This window comes from Staurois parvus, unplaced genomic scaffold, assembly GCF_062004578.1.
Source record: "Staurois parvus isolate SC_StPar_1 unplaced genomic scaffold, SC_StPar_1.0 ptg000218l, whole genome shotgun sequence".
In the NCBI taxonomy this organism is placed as follows: Eukaryota; Metazoa; Chordata; class Amphibia; order Anura; family Ranidae; genus Staurois; species Staurois parvus.
This window is the reverse complement of record NW_028318014.1, coordinates 5,434,715-5,452,942: the sequence shown is the minus strand read 5'-3', so window position 1 is coordinate 5,452,942 and position 18,228 is coordinate 5,434,715. Positions and strand designations below refer to the sequence as shown.

Here is an 18,228-nt window from a genome sequence, read left to right as displayed (position 1 = left end):
TCTGAGCAAATTTGAAAAAAAATTCCTCACTCTGCTGTAGGAGAGAGAAGACTTGGAACCAGATATCATGTGACCATAGATTTAGTTAGGTATATTTTGGGCTTTTATTTATTTTTAATTGTACTGCAATCAAATGGGGTGGTAAGAGTATGCCCACTCATACATCACTCTAGTGGAACTGTCAGTTAAAATTGTGCAAAATAGTTTTATTAGTTACTGAGCCTAATTCCTCTAGCTTACTGTGCTGGATGTCATCGGAGCTAGTCTAGGTGCTTAAAAAGTGGAGTTCCAGTCTTTTTTTTAAAAGTTCTTATGTGACAGTCGCAGCTTATGCCATGCAAAATGACATATGCTGCAGATATAATTTTTTGTCTTCCTTGTTTTTTTAAAGATACTCACTGACCCCTCATGATCCTGTGTTCTTCCATCTTCACTGTGGGCATCTGAAGCCCAGCCGCACTTTCTTCCGGGATACGGTGCAGCTGGCTAACCAGCATGCACCTCCTGATCTTGCACCTGCACAGTGAGAAGAAAGCATGGTGCACTCATTGCAGAGTGGGGGATGCCTATTGACTTCTGGGATTGATGACACATACATCCCAGGAACCAACAGGCAGGAAGATGTGACATATTTGCCACGGCGAGGTACATCAGAAGTGCAGTGCTTCAAGTAGCCTAAAAGGTATGAAAACTTTAGGAGAAAAAAGAAATGTGCCAAACATTGGTGGGACAGCAGGAAGCAATAAATGGGGCCAAACTTTAAAAATCGGGTGGAACTCCACTTTAAGTATATTAATTTTGTTGAGGCATAACAGCACATCTTCCTGCATGATTTAAGTAATGCTAAATTAGCAGCTTTTGTTCTCTCTCTACCATATTATTTGGAATTGCCAACTCTTTAAAAAGATGAAAAATATGAATGTCGTTTTTGCTGTGTCTCTACAGGGATGTGTATGCAAATACAATATATGTGTGTATTATTATATGTATATATACACATTTTTGTGATCCAGGCAACCCTGTCAGACATCATTGCCAAGTGAATGACCTTACTTTCTCTTCCAAAGTAAAATACATAAATAAGTACAGCTCATTTAATTTTTTACCCCCAGCCTTCTAACTGGGCAATGAAGAAGCAACATGGTGCTAATGCACTTATCATTCAGCTGACTCTCCTCCTGTCAGTAACATCTCATTGGCCAATTACAGCATTGTGCCTTTCACAGTGCTGTCTCTCTCTCTTTCACCTGCTGTGAAGGAACAGATTCACGCGGCCACATTGGCTGTATTTGAAAATAAAATTATGTATTTTTTCTTAAAGAAATGCATACAAGGATTTAAAGGTGCTTTGCTCAATCTGTGTTGAGTCATAGTCAAAAGGAAAACAGGAACAAAGCAGATAAACTGATGCTGTCATAAATGTGATGATTACCTTTCATGCTGTCCTGTAGAAGTCCTTTTTTGAAGTATGCCAAAGCCAGTCCTGTGTGTTCATCAAACTCTGTCAGAGCTGTGGATGTGTATGCCTTGATGGCTTCATCATACTGACCTATCGCACTACAAAATAAGAAATTCATTTTGATGTTTCTAACATGTGAACTTCAAACAGCAGCAGTAAATACAACAAAAACCATAATTTAAAGCACTAGTATAGGATATTATCACCTCATTAAATTTAATTGCTAAGGTTAAAACTACAAGTCAGTATAATCTCACACTTTCCTTTATTAATGGTTAACCCCTTTGATTAAATGGTTTTAAATTCAACACCAAACACAAGCAGCTATAGCAAGTGAATAATCTTCAGTGCACTGCAGAATACTATGAGAATGATAGGATATAAATCATATGTATCATTATAAATGGCATCTTAGTTGCACTGGCTAGTCTTAGCTAACTCTTGTATGCACTGGGAAGTATTTTTTTTTTTTTTTTATCATCTCTACTAAGGTATGAACAAAATGATTTCTACAACCCAGTCCCCCAAAGCCTTTTGTGGCCATCATCAAACCCAAATATAATTAACAGTCAATCTACAGCCTTAATATAAAGCAAAACACATTTTAACAATCCTCAGTCACCTGCTATGGTTACTGGCTTGCAGTTTTTTTCAGGAAAGACCACAAAGAACACTTCACTGACTCCGAATGTGTGAAATACTACACAAGTAAAAACCTATGTGGAGGTTGCACTGTTTTTTTATTACACAATAGGTATGATAATGTACTTTTAGTAAAAGCAAATTTCCATCAGTAAGATTTCAGCAAACACACTGAAAAGACCTTTCTCGATTTCCAGAGGACAGAAACAGGTCTGCAATAAGATCTAGAAGAATGTTTTTATTAGCAGAACTGAAATGCTATTTTATAAAGACAAAGAGCAATATGCAAAAAAACTGTAGTGACCATGATCAAGCCCTTAGTGCAGTGAACCATATTGTAGCGGGAGGTGGATAGGGGAAACTATATGTTGTTAATCCTTTACTTATTAGATCATTTATGCTGATTTTACATCAATGACAGCATTAGCGTGCGGCCCATTCATTTGTACTTGAAAATCGAAACTGCAGTGACCAGTCACATACAATCCTTCATTAGTCCAACTACAAGTAAACAGCCTTTATTTAAAGGAGAAATATAGCCAAAGCTATTTTGGATATATTTCTCCTGGGGATCACAGGGCTGCAGTTCATTCTGCATTCCTGTAACCTGTTACCAGTCAACAGTGGGCTAAAGTCTGCTGTCGGTTGATGTCACTTAGGCAGTCCAGGCTCAGGAAAGATTCAAACCATATATCCCCTCGCTGACAGCCTTAGCCAGCTGCTCCTGCTCCGCTCTACTGTCCGGTGAGTCAGTGATCATTGGAGCGGCAGAGCAGAGATTTGGTGACTGACAGTTGAAGAGTAGATAGGAAAACTGAGCAATTAGCGGCGTTAGATCTCTCAGTCAGTTCTCAGTTTTGGAGCAGGAGGGGGGCAGATACAACACCGGATATATGCTGCATCAACCTACGTATAAATGTTTATTTTTTTCATAACCCATACTTATTACAAATCTGGGCAATTTAGAATGCATATATAATAGGCACAGTAGGCGGACAGCAGGAACGGACCGGGAATCAGAGTTTCATGTGGTTCTTGCAAGCCTCTGTGCTAAAAGGCTGGAATTAGCATGAAGAATGATATGAGCGCTCAATCCCTTAGCATTAACCCCAGAAAGCAGGAAATCTGTTGGCACCTAGTAGAACAAAAACTGAGATAGCTTCCAGTGCTCTGTGTACACAGCCTACACACAAAGCAAGTCTTCAGAGACAAGGCAAGTACTGAGGCAATGCAAATAACTCTGGACCTGAAAAGTGATCTGTGGCTAACGTTTACCAGTACTAAGCATGGAAAGTGCCACAAAGCAGAACCCAGACCTGAAGGCCACTTCCAGAGTAGCTTGGTGTGTCAATTTCACCACTCCAAAGCTAGGCTATGTACAGGCCAGTTCAAGCAGCACTGTAGTAAGGAATCTTGACTGAAGAAAGAAAGCTTGCAAAAACATGGTAAGTCTTCTTTCAGCAAAGTCTGAAGACTCAAGCAAAAAACTGAGGCATGCTGCAAATAGGAGGAGGGTTATCCTGAACTGGTCTACAATTTTTTTTGTTTGCCAGTGTCCAATCCTCCTGTAGGCAGCTGTATAACACCGCAGTATATAACTTCCTGCGTACCTCAATGGGCAAGAAAGAAAACTGTATGTCAACCTGATCTGTAAATCCAGAGACATGAAAGTGAGGACACAAACAGAAATAAGATATCAGAGGTTCTATTCCTTCCCCACTCGTTCTAAACCAAAAAAAAAAGTATAATTTATACAGCAGTTCAAGAACAAATATTTTACCAGAGAGACCGTCCATAATTTCGAAGTGCGCAGGTATAGCTATCTTTGTCTTCTTTATCACGAAGTATTAAAACAGCCCTGTGAGAGATGAAGAAGAAATTCCAACAAGTGAAATCAGTGAGATGCTAAAGTTTATTATTTTACCTTAGGAACCACTTCTACACTTGCACTTTGGCTGTGATTTTACAGAAATACAAACTGCCTAGCAACAGTAACAAAAAACGTTTTACCATTTCTATTGCTTCCACAGGCAAACTGAACGCAAAACAATTTATTTTTTGTTAAACACAATAGTTTAGAGGGGCTCTTAGTTCGACATCCTTTGAGCTTAGCTGCGTGGGTCAGCTTAATGCAGCTTGTCCTCTAGCTCTCCACCTGTCAGATTTATCACAAGGCAATTTCAAATTTCTAACTACAAGTTCAAGGATGCACACTGGGCATAAAAAAAAAACAAAAAACGCCAGTTCCCTTAGAAGAAGAAAAAAACAAAACGCTCATATAGAGCATTTTCATACATTTTTTTTTAGGCACATTTAGGAGTGTTTAGCATTTTTTTCTGCCAGAAAACTCCAATCAAAAACACAAACCAGAAGGGTTAATTTTCTGCTAAATGCTGTGCATAAAATAGGCCTCTAAATGTCCTAATGCACATGGACACATAACATAACATTGAGCTGCTTCTACAGACAAAACACAAAACTCCTGTAGAAGCAGTGTTTATTAATCCAGCGTGCATGGACCCTTAATGTGACTAGTAGATGCAAGAAACATGTAAGTACTGATACTTCATAAATCCCATATACAAGAAAGAGTGAAGAGCTCACAGTGTTTATGGGTACACAATGCAGGAAACAGAATTCTTTAATAGGACAATTCACCTTTCCCTGTTATTTTTATGGGTAATTCCTGTACTCACAGCAGACTCCAGCAGTCACTCGCAGCACTTACTCTCCTGATAGGAATGAATAAAAGGCCATAGCGCACATGTGTAGAATGAAGAGGAACTGTCTCAATCCATGTTGGCAGTAAATTTGCTTGTTTGGTAGTTATAAGCCTAAGTTGCCTTAGGGGCCGTGGGGAGGCTAAAGATAGATTTTACCTTTTTAACCGCTTGCCGCCTCCATATAGCAGAAATACTGCTAGAGAGCGGCAGGGCTGTGCAAAATCACACTTATATATATCATTGACATTGGTGGCTTCAGCTGTCTATCACTGGGTCCCGGCTGGAGATTCCCTGCCGACACCTGGCGATCGCTGAGTATCACTGAATGGGGGAGAAGTATGTAAACAATACAGATCTCTCCTCTGTCAGCTCCAGCATGCGTCTTTGTATTGCTCTGCATAACAGAGCAATACAAAGCAGCGTGCTTACACTGTAAAACACACACACAGCAAACAGTAAAACAGCACACAGTTAACCCTTTGATCACCCCAAATGTTAACTCCTTCATTAGTGTCATCAGTACAGTAGCACTGATCACTGTATTAGTGTCACTGGGGATCTCAGTGACAGTTAATCAGTTCCCGCCAAGTGTCAGAATGCCTGCCACAGTCCTGCTATAAGTCGCTGATTGCGCCATTAATAATATTATTATTTTTTTAAGCAAACACGTAGCAGAATACATTTTGCCCTAAATGTATGACAAAATTTGTTTTTCATTTTTTTACTGGACATGTTTATCAGCAAAAAGTCAAAAATATTGTTTTTTTTTCTCAAAATTGTTGGTCTTTTTTTGTTTATAGCGCAAAAAATAAAAACTGCACAGGCGATCAAATACCAAAGCAAGCTCCATTTATGGGGAAAAAAGGACATGCATTTGATTTAGGTGCAACGTTGCAGGACTGCGCAACTGTCAGTTAAAGTAACGCAGCGCCATATTGCAAAGAATGGCCTGGTCAAAAAGGGGGGTAAATTCTCTGGAGGGCAAGTGGTTAATAATAGAATGTTTTATTCACTGTATTGTGTATGTAAACATATCTTGGTTGCTTTAATTACGGTATAAAAATAAGAAATTACAAATTTAAATAAAAGAAAAAATTTGAAACAAATGTAGAAACCAAATTGGTGTTGGCTTTCTTCTAGCTTGCAGTAGAACTTGCAGTAGAACAGTAAACAATGGTCTTTTTTTTTTGCTATAGGCTGTGGCACCATTTTCATTTCTTCAGCTTTTATTAAAAAAATTTAACTGATTACCTGTGGTATGCTTCTCTTGCCTGAATCTTCAGCTTCAGGTGTTCATTTAAATATCCTAGCATAGCAAATGCAGCAGCATCAATCTGAATCCGGTCTGTTAAGGTAACAAATTGCAATCTTTTATAAAGACAACATTCCTTCTTTGTTTTTTTTATCAAAACTTTTAGTGTCACAGACTTGGGCACAAGTATGGAAAAAATGGAGTGCAGTCAGAATCCTGAAATTATTCTTGTTCTGGGTCAGTGACCCACAACACTACCCAAACACAATGGAACACCATAGAAGAAAAATCTGATCTTTAGATAGAGAGGTCAGTAATTAAAAGAGCAAATGTAGTCAGATACATGCCAATACCCCAGAAGTCGTTTATTTATAGCAGATGTTGCAGAAAGCAGTCAGTCATTTTGAAGTATTTCAAGCCCAGGATCAGTCGTTAGAAAAACTGGTTATGTTCAATGATTACTATATACCCATCATCGATCCCAAAATACAGTATATGCTTCTAAAGTACATTCATTCAAGTACTGACAAAGCCTCTGGAGGCGCATTTCTATCGTGCACCAGCGGGTGAGCTTGGGCCCAGTTACAGCCAGTTGTGGATAGATCGGGCAATACTCCTTTCCATTGAGCACAGCAACAGGTTAACCTTTCTCCACAAGCAGCACACAAGCACATTTCCTTCCTGTCCCCATCACTCCGTGTAGTAGCATACTTTCAGGTATCAGAAAACATGTCATTTACTCTTCTTCTTCTCACATATTGCTGCTAATGCTCAGGAATTGACACCCTATGCTGTCCCATGGGCCCAAAAGGAGAGAGCTCAGCTCTGGGTAAGCTCCAAGTCATGAATTGGGGGTTTAAATGGGGCTTTCACTGCACTTTCAGCAATGGCAATGCTTAGCAATGGCAGCTCCATGTTTTCTTGCTAGAGGTTTCATTTAAACAACCACTTCAAATATTTATGAATAAACACAAGCAGGTTGCAGTGGTAAGAAACGGAGTTAGTCGCAAGAGGTGTCAATTATTTATAATGGAACTTAAACTGCTATATTACCTGTATATTTGTTCAGGGCTAGGTGAGCTGCAGAGATGGCATTCATCTGCAATATGCTATAGCGATACAGCTCTGTGTTTCTATTGCTTTTATCCTGCAGGGTTGTACAGATCCAGTGAGCATATCCATTGGCACCCTCTGTCTGTGAATGAAACAAAAATGACCAAAATTAATTTCTTTGCTGTGTAAATCTTGCTTGCAGATATACTCCTTTAAAGGACAAGTTCAACTTTTCGCAGAAAAATAATAAATCCACATTTATTATTCATTCATTATTTTTTTTGCTGCAGGAGCCTGTAAAGCATTGCACCTGCAATTAATACCTGCAGATCTGTCAGTATATCTGATTGCACGTACAGGATGTACGAGCAAGCAGATACAATAACAGGAAGATTTAATGACCTACCACAACGCTCCATAACACTCCTTGGCGGGTGTCGAGACAGCGCGGTGAATGAGTGACAGCTAGCGGGAGGGGGGATCCCCGCTCTCAAAGCGGGGGATCGGCAGGGAGCAGGGGTCGGTGCTTTCATAACATGTTACACCCGAAATATGAATGTTACATGTTATGAAAGGTGAACTTATCCTTTAAAATCCAAAGGTTAACATAAAACGACATACAAGAGACCCAGAATTTTTTTTTTTCCAGATACTACTTAAACCAGAAAAAATCTAATTTAAAATCCTTGTTACCAGGTGTTTCAGGAACACTTAATCCTAAAATTAAGGCTTTGAAGTTCAGGGATTGCAACCCATCAGCATTTCTGCAGGCTTATTATTCATTATCCAAGAAAATGATAACCAACACATCAATTACTCCAGCTTCCTCTGGATTAATGCACATATCCAGGTATTACACAAAAAATGTACTCCAAACCACCTAGCCAGCACCGTCGGCACTATAATAACGATCAGATGATCAACAGATTGTTCCTCATATGTCAATTTTTTCCCAAATTTCTTTCAGTATTTATCCAGCTTTGCACTACTTCTCTGTTCCAGTAATGGCTAATTTTCTGTTGCTGAATGGGCTGAGTAACCAAAGAACAGCAGCCCAGAACTTTGAAGATGTTAGCATGCATTAAGACAAGAAGAAGAGGCGTGATTCCAACTGCTTGGATAATTGTGTACATCATAGATAATTTAGAATGAAATTATTTACTCTCTCGCTCCGTCCCTATTGTGTACTAAATAATAGACTGCATGTAGAGAGACTTCAGGGCTGGAAATTGATGAACACACAAATGGTGAAAGGTTGCGGCTTCTTCCAGAAATGAGTGCAAAGGGATATTTATATACAACCTAAACTGAATTACAATTACTGGATTCTTATATTTTGGTATTATAGCAGCTCAATAGTTTTGTGGCATCATTTGTAGTCTGAAGTATTGTTCATATTAGAAATTATCCAGTGGAAGTTTTATTTGTGAACACATACAAAAATAAAGAAATACAAATATATTCTGCAGTTTCAATTAAAAAACAAAATGTACTTGAATAGGCAAAAATATCACATGTACTTCAAAGCAGTGCTTCAGAATCTGACCACTAAAGATACCTCCTATCTCCTTACTGGAGTGTTAAGTAAAGTATGTATTTTGGTTTTGGTGTGTGAAATACTTACTTCGCTTGGAGTCTAGTGGCTTTCACCCCAGGAGCTTCTTCATGGGATGATTCCTTTCCTTTTATGTAGTTAGATCTGAGCCACCCTTTGGCCCTCAGCATCAAGGGTCACGTTTCTGCTCTTTGTGTTCTGTTTCACAGACCATTTGCCTCTTATTATATTAGACCTTTGTTCAAGCAGTCTTCCATGTGGTTCCCCCATTGTTCGCCTGTGAATCTGGTTCTCTCTGCACTTCAGAAGCCGCCATTTAAATCCATTAGAGACATTCACCATCTACTCTCAACCACAATAATGCTTACCTTGTAGATGTCACCTCTGCAAGGTACATGCCTGAACTGATGCCCTTATCTACCAAGACCCCTTTTTGTCTTGCATAGGAACAGGATGGTGTGGAGGTGTGCCTAACAAGTGTTGCGTGTGTAATATGTGCTGCCTTTATTTTACTATGCAGCTGTCTTTTCTCCCTGCTTTGCAATGCTGTTTTGTAATCACAAAACTCTGCATGTGATTGAACACAGCCAATTAGCTGACTTCAGCCAAAATCATTGGCTGAAATGAGCTGTCAAAGTTGTGCTGTGTCCAACCACAGCACAGGTCAGACTGGGGCATGCATGTGCGCACTCGCAGACCCAGAAGGCAGTCATGTATATATCATGTATATATAAGTGGCCGTGCCTGCTCTGCCGGCAGGGTGGCAGTGGTTCAAGACTTCCCATGTCCCTCAATTGATAAGAATTATTTTTTTTTGTGCAAATTTAGTATTAGCAATGACTTACATGCATACTGAGCTCAGTAGTGTGTCTGAAGAGATCCATGGTTTCATAGCTTCCAACACTTTCTGCAATCAAGGCCTAAAAAAAAACAAAACACATCCTGGGCAGATGAATGTACAGCAAATACAGAGGTGGGAACATTAAACAGAAAGTGTAATGCATAAAGTACCATATTTAAAAAAAGAACCCTAGCATGGTTAAAACCATTAGTATTTTTGTATAAAGTCTGGTTACATGGGTATTGCTAGTGTTGGGCAGTCGAGGCATTTGCTCCTCATCATTTACAGGCATGTCCTGGTTCTTGCCCACAATTTTTACAAATTTACAAATTATATATCTTACTTTAGAACGGTCCAGCTTAGTTTTCTCTAAAGCTGTATATACTACTTCCAGAGGGCAGACGGCAGCTGGGGATGCTAAAAGTCAAAGTAGACAGTAAAACTTTCATGATATAGCATCCCCAGCAGAACTCTGAATGTAGGATATGCAGCTTTAGACATAACTAAGCTAGACCAATCTGAAGTAAAAAAAACATGTTTGTCTTCCAGAATTTTGCTTTGAAGTTCTGGTGCTGTACTTTTGATGGGCTGGGAGGATGGGGGAGTTGAATTTGAATCCCTGCATTCTCTGTTAAACACACTCACCTGTGCATTACAAACTCCTGAATCCTACACTCTGCATTATATCCTTCTGAACGTTGCACTCATACTCTAAACCATTGCACATATTATGCACTCCCGAGCCCTGTACTCTGACCAACAAGAACTCTCCTGCGCTCGGTGCACTCCCGAGCCCTGCACTCTGCACAATGCGTACTCCCGAGCCTGTGCTATGAGCAAGACGTACTCCTGAGCCCTTTCACATTTTTTTAGGCCATATAGTGTAACTGCATTGATTACAATGACTATCTTTTTATCAGGAACCTATAAAATAAATATTTACAAAATATATTATTTTTAAAATGGACTCACCTGTCCGATCCAGCATCTCACATATGATGGTTCAAGAGACTGGGCCACTTTGAAAGCTTCATGGCTAAGCTTAAAAATATAAATATTTATTTACATTACAATACAACATAAACAGTTTTTCTTACATCAATTAGATCCCTATGAAATAAGGAGGTAAGTATATAACGAGGATGGAGGGCAAAATCTATATGGTGTCTTACCTCAATATTTTCATTCACCAAGTACAGAGCACCCAGATTAGTCCATGCAACAGCATTCTGTAGAGAAAGAGAGACTAATAATAAACAGAAACACAAGGCAGCAATGCATATTGAAGGTATGGTTTGGGTTAACTAAGCATTCAGTACTCACATTAGGCTGACACTGGATTGATTTGATAAAAGCATGTTGTGCAAGTACATTATTGCTGACACCTGAAAAAAATAAATCATTTAAACTAGAAAAAAAATAGAAGAAATTGTTTTTCATTATCACTTCTAAGTGTCTTTGAGCTACAAAATGATCAGTACAAGAGTGTTATGGAAAGTGAACTATGTTTTACCCAGAGACAATCATAATTTTCACTTTCCTCTTCAAAATGAATCTCTGCACAAGCACCTTTTTATTTTCTAGGACAATAGAATGAGGAGATTTCCCTATAGCAACCAGAGACCAGCTGTCTCTTTTCAAAAGGCTAGTACTGTTTTCTGGGCTCATATAAGGCCATAGGAAATAAATACCAAATTCCTGGGAAATGGCAGAATTTCAGACATAAGTATGCCAACACTGACACTTTGTCTGCAGTTCCCAAGTCAGGAAAGAATTCTAAAAACAATTATGCATACTAAACCACAACATATGATCATACCTTTGGAGCAGCAAACAACCCCAAGTGCATTCCAATAATGATGACTGCTACTATCCATCATGAGGGATTTCTTAATACACTGAACAAAAAAGAAAGACCAAGTGAAAATAAAGAAATCATGTGTTAGTGATGCAGGTCTCCCTGTCTGTAGGGTAAAGAAACTAATAATTTTGCAAGTCATGTGAAAGTATCATATTATTAGGTTCACAACTATTAAATGTTCCCAAAGCTGCAGTGAAGCAAAATACATTTTTGTTTATGTAATGTTGCTGTACAGCTTAATACTGTCTTGTTAGGCAAAAGAAGACATGGAAATGACATTCTAGTCAGGAGGTTTCATTTGTAGAGGAACATGTAATTAGTCATCACGTAAAACTCTGTAAAAACTGTTTCCCCCTTTTATTCCTGCAGCCAGCACAAACATACCTGCACAGATCTTTCCAATAAATGACTTGTTTGACTTCCTTGGCTGTCAGAGCTCATTAGATTTTGACCTTGGTAATAATAATTTATGCCAAGATCACACCAGATATTTGCAGACGGTTGAATCTTCAATGCTCGCCCATAACACCTTAGAAAGAGAACAGTAGATGTATATTACAAAAACAAAAAACAAAAAACAAAAAAACAACCTAGTTTGCCTTTTACTACATGAAGTGTTTTACGTTTCCTCAATCCCAGGCCCTCCTGCACTGAGCAGAGCTCATGTATTGTATAAGCATTGCTCAGTCCAGGAGAGCTGTGAGCTCAACCTGCGTGCGGACCCATCTCCAGCGGTGTGTCAACAATCGGTTGGGATCACAGGATATAGGAGGAGTGAACCTGAAAAAAAACTAGTGGGCTCTGGACAGAGGAAGAAGCTAAGGACAGCACTGAAGTTGAGAGAGCTTGTCAATTTATGATTGACGGATTCAATGATTTAATATACGGGCTTTAAAAGTTAAAAAAAAAAACCACAAAATTTGTTGGAGTTATGGTTTAACATATGTTCTTTAGAACAGCTTCTTTTTACTTCAGACTGTTCAATATTTGCAGTGTGGTCTTGCAGTAGATTAAAAATACACACAATTCTAACCTTGCTCCTATCTCTAAGGCTTCTGATTTAATGATCACTTTATGGCCTTCATTCTGCCCAACAAGGGCACCCAGGACATTAATTTTGACCTTAGCTGGTGACACTGCATGAAGACAGGTACAGGCATCTCCAAGAAGTTTCCATAGACATACAAGATCTGGCTGCTGCTGAATTGCCCTGGAATTAAACACAATAACAGTAGTAAACACAAAAATGAAATCCAAAAATATCAAAGTGGAACTTGCAAGAAGCACCTAGTACATCGCTAATATGCACAGATGTTTAGCCAAAACAATTTAATCCAAACCCTGCAGGAAACATTGGCCTTTACCTGCTTGCTATCCAGCATACAGGATGGGAAGTGGATATTCCAGAATCATGGCTTCAACTGCAGCCATGATCCTGGTATTAATTTTTACAGCAGCCCAAATCACTTTTCCTGGGCTTGGAAGGCTGCTTCTTTTTCACTGTTTACGGACAGGCTGTCAAAGGGTCCATGACAGTATATAACCGCTTCCCGACAACCCTAGAGCAGATATACTGCTACAGAGCGGCACTGGTGTATATATATGTGATTGTGCATTTCCAGGTAGGGGGCGTGCGCTCCCTACCCGCGCAGCCATTCGAGGCTGCAGCTGTCAATCACCGTGTCACGGCCGGTGATTACTCGCTGGCGCTCGGCGATAGCCGAGCATCTCCGACGGGGAGGAGAACTGTATGTAAACAATACAGTTCTCCTCCTTGTCAGCTCATGCACACTGCTTTGGATGGCTGTGCACAGCACAGCAATGCAAAGCAGTGTGGTTACAGTGAAGCACAGACACACAGCTTATAGTAAAACAGCACACAGCTAACCCTTTGATTGCCCCTCATGTTAACCCCTTCCTGCCCAGTGCCCTTACTACAGTGTCAGTGCATTTTTTTTGGCGCTGATCACTGTATTGGTGTCACTGGGGATGTCAGTGACACCAAGTCCATTCCCCCCAGTGTCAGAATGCCCACTGCAGTCCCGCTATAAGTCGCTGATCGTCGCCATTACTAGTAAAAATGTAAAAAAAAAACTAGTATCTATACCGTCATTTGTAAATGCTAAAACTTTCACGTAAACAATTTACTTTACATGTATTAGGATTTTTTTTTTTTTTAGCAAAGACATGTAGCAGAATACATTTTGGCCTAAATTTATGACGAAATTAAATTTTTAGAAATTTTTTACTGGACATGTTTAATAGCAAAAAGTCAAAAAAAATTTTCTCAAAATTGTCGGTCTTTTTTTTATGGTGCAAAAAATAAAAAATGCACAGGCAACCAAATACCACTGAAAGAAAGCTCAATTTATGGGGAAAAAAAGGACGTAAATTTAATTTGGGTGCAGCATTGAATGACCACGCAATATTCAGTTAAAGTAACGCAGCGCCGTAACACAAAAAATGGCCTGGTCAGAAAGGGGGTAAATCCACAGAAGGGAAAGTGGTTAAAAAAAGAAGTCTATTACATAATAATAACATTTATTTTCCCAGGGGGCCAAGGGCAAATAGCACTTGGTCCCATTCAAATTTGTCCATCAGTGTGGTTTGACATTTTTCCCGCTGCTGTCCGGGCAATGCTGCTAGAAAGCAGACGGAATTGTGAGTGACAGTTCTGGTAGCTGGCAGCAGGAGCGATATTGGAGACCAGTACTGTCATTCACAAACATTAAAACACCCAGTGGTGTTGTGTATCTATCTGCAGCTGCATCTAAACCTACACAGCCACAGCAGATAGATAACACAGTCCTAGAGCGCTAAGAGATTTTTCACTTTTCGAATGAACCATCAGCATTGCCAAGTGTCATGGTCTGACATCGATGATTGTTCATCCATCAAAGTGAACGATCAAACACAGCGCTTCAACTGGATTTATAGCTGTGTATGTGTAAAAGCAGCCACCGATAGATCACACAGCCTGTAGTGGGGCCATGGTTGTGTAAGTGCAAAAGAGGCTCCTGAAAGATCACACAGACCGCATCTGCTGAGTGATCCCAAAGAGTGTTGATTGATCATTCATAAATTTAAAAGATCACTCGGAGCTGTTGCTCTGTTTTATGTATCTATGGCTGCTTTTGCACATACAGGGCACTAGCGGGCAGATGACAGAGAGTGACAGCTCTGAGTGATCTTTTACTTTTATGAATGAACAAGCAGCACTTCTTTAGTAATAGTGGAAGGTCACTCAGCTTCAAAAGAAGGGTAAGAGCTCTATGCTGGCTTGTACCTCTCCCCCCCACAGGAACACCAATAATTTGGGCTTCAGAACAGGGTGGAGCTACTGCCAATATAAACAGGTGTGTTTGGGGGACAAAAAAGCCACCGATCAGAGGAGATCGGTTTAAAGATGATGGCCATCATTTAGCCTGGAAGACCGAGGACAACCTGTAATGAAAAAATGTACCACAGAGGCAGCTCTGACTTGAAAGTGAGTATGGCAGAAAAAGTTATGTTTTTTTATTTTATCTTTCAACTGGGTATTTTTTTTTTTCTTTTGTTTTTTTTGCGTGCCCCATTAAAGTTGTGTCCATAAGACACTACAAGAAGTGAACTACGATGCCCTATTTCCACAGGTGTCTGCATTAAAAAATTTTCTCTCACCTCCTATTCAGGAAACAGTTGTAACTTTAGTATTTACGATTAGTAACCACAAAAACAGAAAATAAGAAGGATGAAACTCACTAACAGGGACACATACAGCAACTGGACTGGTGGGTCAATAATTTAATGATTTTTAAATGAACAACTGCAATGATCTTATTTGAATCAATATAAAGAAAACCTTCAATAAAAAGACACCAACCTTGTCAAGTATTCAAGCCCTTTTTCTATGGCATCCACTGCCTTAGCATCCAGGAAATCTGCAAGTGCCCCTTTTGCTAGCATTAAATGGCATTCACCAAGACCTGAAAGAGACAAAGAGCCAACTGTTAAAAAGAAATTAAGGAAAAAATATTTTATTACCAATGAAATTATTTCAGATTGGGAATTATAGAAATAATTCACAATTGGGAATGGTAGAAAGGATCGAATTCAATTAAAAGCTTTTGATATACCACACACATTAAAAACTTGATCAAAACTTATAGGAAATTTTCAGATTTTCTTTTATGATTTAAGGTGAAAACATAATTGAAGAAGAGAAGTTGAAGAGACCTCACATGCAGGTAATTTTTTACAACTTGTTGGAATTTGGTTCAGTGTATATAAGCGCTATCTTCTGTGTTGGGTACAGCAGTACAGATGCAATACGGCTACCTTTGCAATAACCTTGTCCCTAGAGTGAACATAGAGTCGTTCACTGGGGGTGTAATTCTTGTAATACCTTTTAGTGCAGGCACATATTCTCCAGACTTCTTAACGATTTGCAGGTATTCTGTTATGGCCTCTTTATAAGTCCCCAGGATCTGCTTGATAGAGGCTATCTTGTACGCACTGTACATTGAGTTTGGGTTCAGTTCACTGGCTTTCAAAAAGGATTTCAGTGCAGTAGTGTATCCTCCTCTGCTCAGGTAGGCCTCTCCCAAACACTCCCAGCAGATGGAATCCTTCGGATCAGCTCTAAGTGCAGCATGCAAGCTAATTAAAAAACAAAGGTGTCAATTATTATTTCAAGAGCAGAAAAAGTGTTTCACAGTATTTCAATAAAATAATCAATGAGCTATTGCAAAGTTAGTGTTTGATGAGTGCACACAGATCAACTGAACACATGGAATACAAATTATAACACAGTTAAAGGCCATACTAAATTCACAAGGTTTGCTGACAGAATTAATTAAGTAGTTGAGACTTGTATGCTACACACATACAGTGTGCTGTGAAGAGAGCTTTTAAAAATTACACTTTGGCTATAGAAATATGTATGCCTGATGCTACACTCCATTACAGCGAATTGGTTGTGAAATATGAACATGGCAAAACTCAGCGGCATATGGCTAAAGTTTTGTTATTAAACATATCTAGTTTTTCATGGTGAGTTGCACTCATCTCTGCTTTGAACTCATAAATGCTCTTTGGACAGACACTGACAGAAATAAAAATGCTTTTATTTTAGTAGAGTAGGGGCAGACTAGAACCCATGTCAGCTATTTATTGTTGTCTGTTCCCGGTTTCAGATTTTGCCTTACTTCCTTCCTCTCCAGAGGAGCTGCAAAAAGCAGTAAAACCCTAAAAGTTCTAAGTTCTAACAATTTTCCACTCTATGCAACACTAAGTTGTAATGTTTTAGCTGGAAAAACACTTTAGAAGAAAAAAAACACAACTTGTTTTAACCTATGAATGAGCTAAGTTTGATACACATGAAAGTGCACACTTACTCAGATACGGCTTTAGAATGCTGGCCGACTCTCAGATAGAAGAGACCTCGCCTGAGCCAAGCCCATTTTGCAGTTCCTGCACCTACTTTTTCTGTAACAGCTGACAAAATAGCTAATGCTGTGTCCTGGAAGACAGAGACATTTTTCAGTAAAATTACAGAACTGCACAGCCAGTGATAAAAACACTTTTAGCATATAGCCAATTCCAAATAAGTTTACAACCTGCTTTATGATAAGAAAGCAAAGTTCTGTAAAATCTAGAACATCAGAGGTTGCAATACATTTATTCCAGCTCTATCAGCTATATGCTTTAACAAAGAATGTATCCAGCTGTCAGAAAACAAAGACTCAGCGGGGAGGATTCCCCCATCCACATCAAGTGTGTGGGGCAATCGGATCAGGTTTTTTCATTTAACTTGCTGGTTGAACGGAAAAAATCATCTATGGCAGGGGTACTGAATTAAAATTCAAGTTGGTCTGGTAACTAAAATTTTCTTCCAGCCGAGGTTTGTGCCATGACAGAGCTATGCAAACTTTTATTAAAATTTGCTAGTATGTGAAATCATGCCACTCGGAATTTTGATGCGGAAGAATACAAAACAGGGTGTTTCAAATAGCGACTCCAGTATTGCTTTTAAGATGGTGTAGCAGGTGTGATGGCGTTTCCAAAGAGTTACAATCAAATCAGGCCATGAATGATAACGGTCATAGTTATTATTCATGGCATGAAATATCAAGCTTTCAAATGACTCGTATCATAATTGATCACATGTGTAGCCTATCAGAGTGACCCTTTCCACAGTATGTGCCCATCAGCATGCCCCTTTAACATAGTAAGTGCCCATCAGCGTGCACCCTTAACATAGTATGTGCCCATCAGCATGCCTCCTTAACATATTTGCCCATCAGCGTGACCCTTAACATAAAATGTGCCAGAGTGCCCCCTTAACATAAAAAGGGGCCAGAGTGCCGCTTAACATAAATTGTGCCCATCAGCGTGCCTCTTAGCATAAAATGGGCACCCAGAGTGCTCCTTAACATAAAACGTGCCCATCAGAGTGCCCCTTACCATAAAATGTGCCAATCAGCATGCACCTTATTTTATGTTAAGGGGCACTCTGACGGGCACATTTTATGTTAAGGGGCACTAGAATGAGGACAGCATAAATTGTGCCCATCAGATTAACCGTTAATATAAAATGTACCCATCAGTGTGCCCTTTAACATAAAATGTCTCCATCAGAGTGCCCCCTTAACATATAATTTGCCCATCAGAGTGCCTCTTTAACATAAAATGTGCCCATCAGTGTGCCCCTTAAAATAAAATGTGCCCATCAGCATGCTCCCTGTAAATTTATTTGAAGTGCACACACACACACACCTTGAGTGCAAGCAGGGAGCGTGAGCCAGCACAGGTTGCGAGCTGCAGGGGGTGGGAGCTGTGCCAGGAACCTTGCTAAGGGGGTG

The 18,228-nt window shown here is 39.5% G+C and overlaps 1 protein-coding gene across 1 annotated transcript in view; it reads right to left on the bottom strand.

Annotated features, from left to right (window-relative positions):
* Positions 1-18,228, bottom strand: part of SKIC3 (SKI3 subunit of superkiller complex) — a 133,850-nt gene that overhangs the window by 51,480 nt on the left and 64,142 nt on the right. Inside the window, exons 16-29 of the mRNA XM_089679150.1 lie at positions 16,762-16,886; positions 15,771-16,024; positions 15,249-15,351; positions 12,420-12,596; positions 11,771-11,915; positions 11,345-11,423; positions 10,849-10,910; positions 10,698-10,754; positions 10,498-10,566; positions 9,530-9,604; positions 7,130-7,271; positions 6,076-6,169; positions 3,882-3,959; positions 1,433-1,557 (exon numbers count right to left, since the gene is read on the bottom strand). Of these exons, the coding sequence (XP_089535276.1) occupies positions 1,433-1,557; positions 3,882-3,959; positions 6,076-6,169; positions 7,130-7,271; positions 9,530-9,604; positions 10,498-10,566; positions 10,698-10,754; positions 10,849-10,910; positions 11,345-11,423; positions 11,771-11,915; positions 12,420-12,596; positions 15,249-15,351; positions 15,771-16,024; positions 16,762-16,886 (1,585 nt within the window). The remainder of the gene's footprint in view (positions 1-1,432; positions 1,558-3,881; positions 3,960-6,075; positions 6,170-7,129; positions 7,272-9,529; positions 9,605-10,497; positions 10,567-10,697; positions 10,755-10,848; positions 10,911-11,344; positions 11,424-11,770; positions 11,916-12,419; positions 12,597-15,248; positions 15,352-15,770; positions 16,025-16,761; positions 16,887-18,228) is intronic.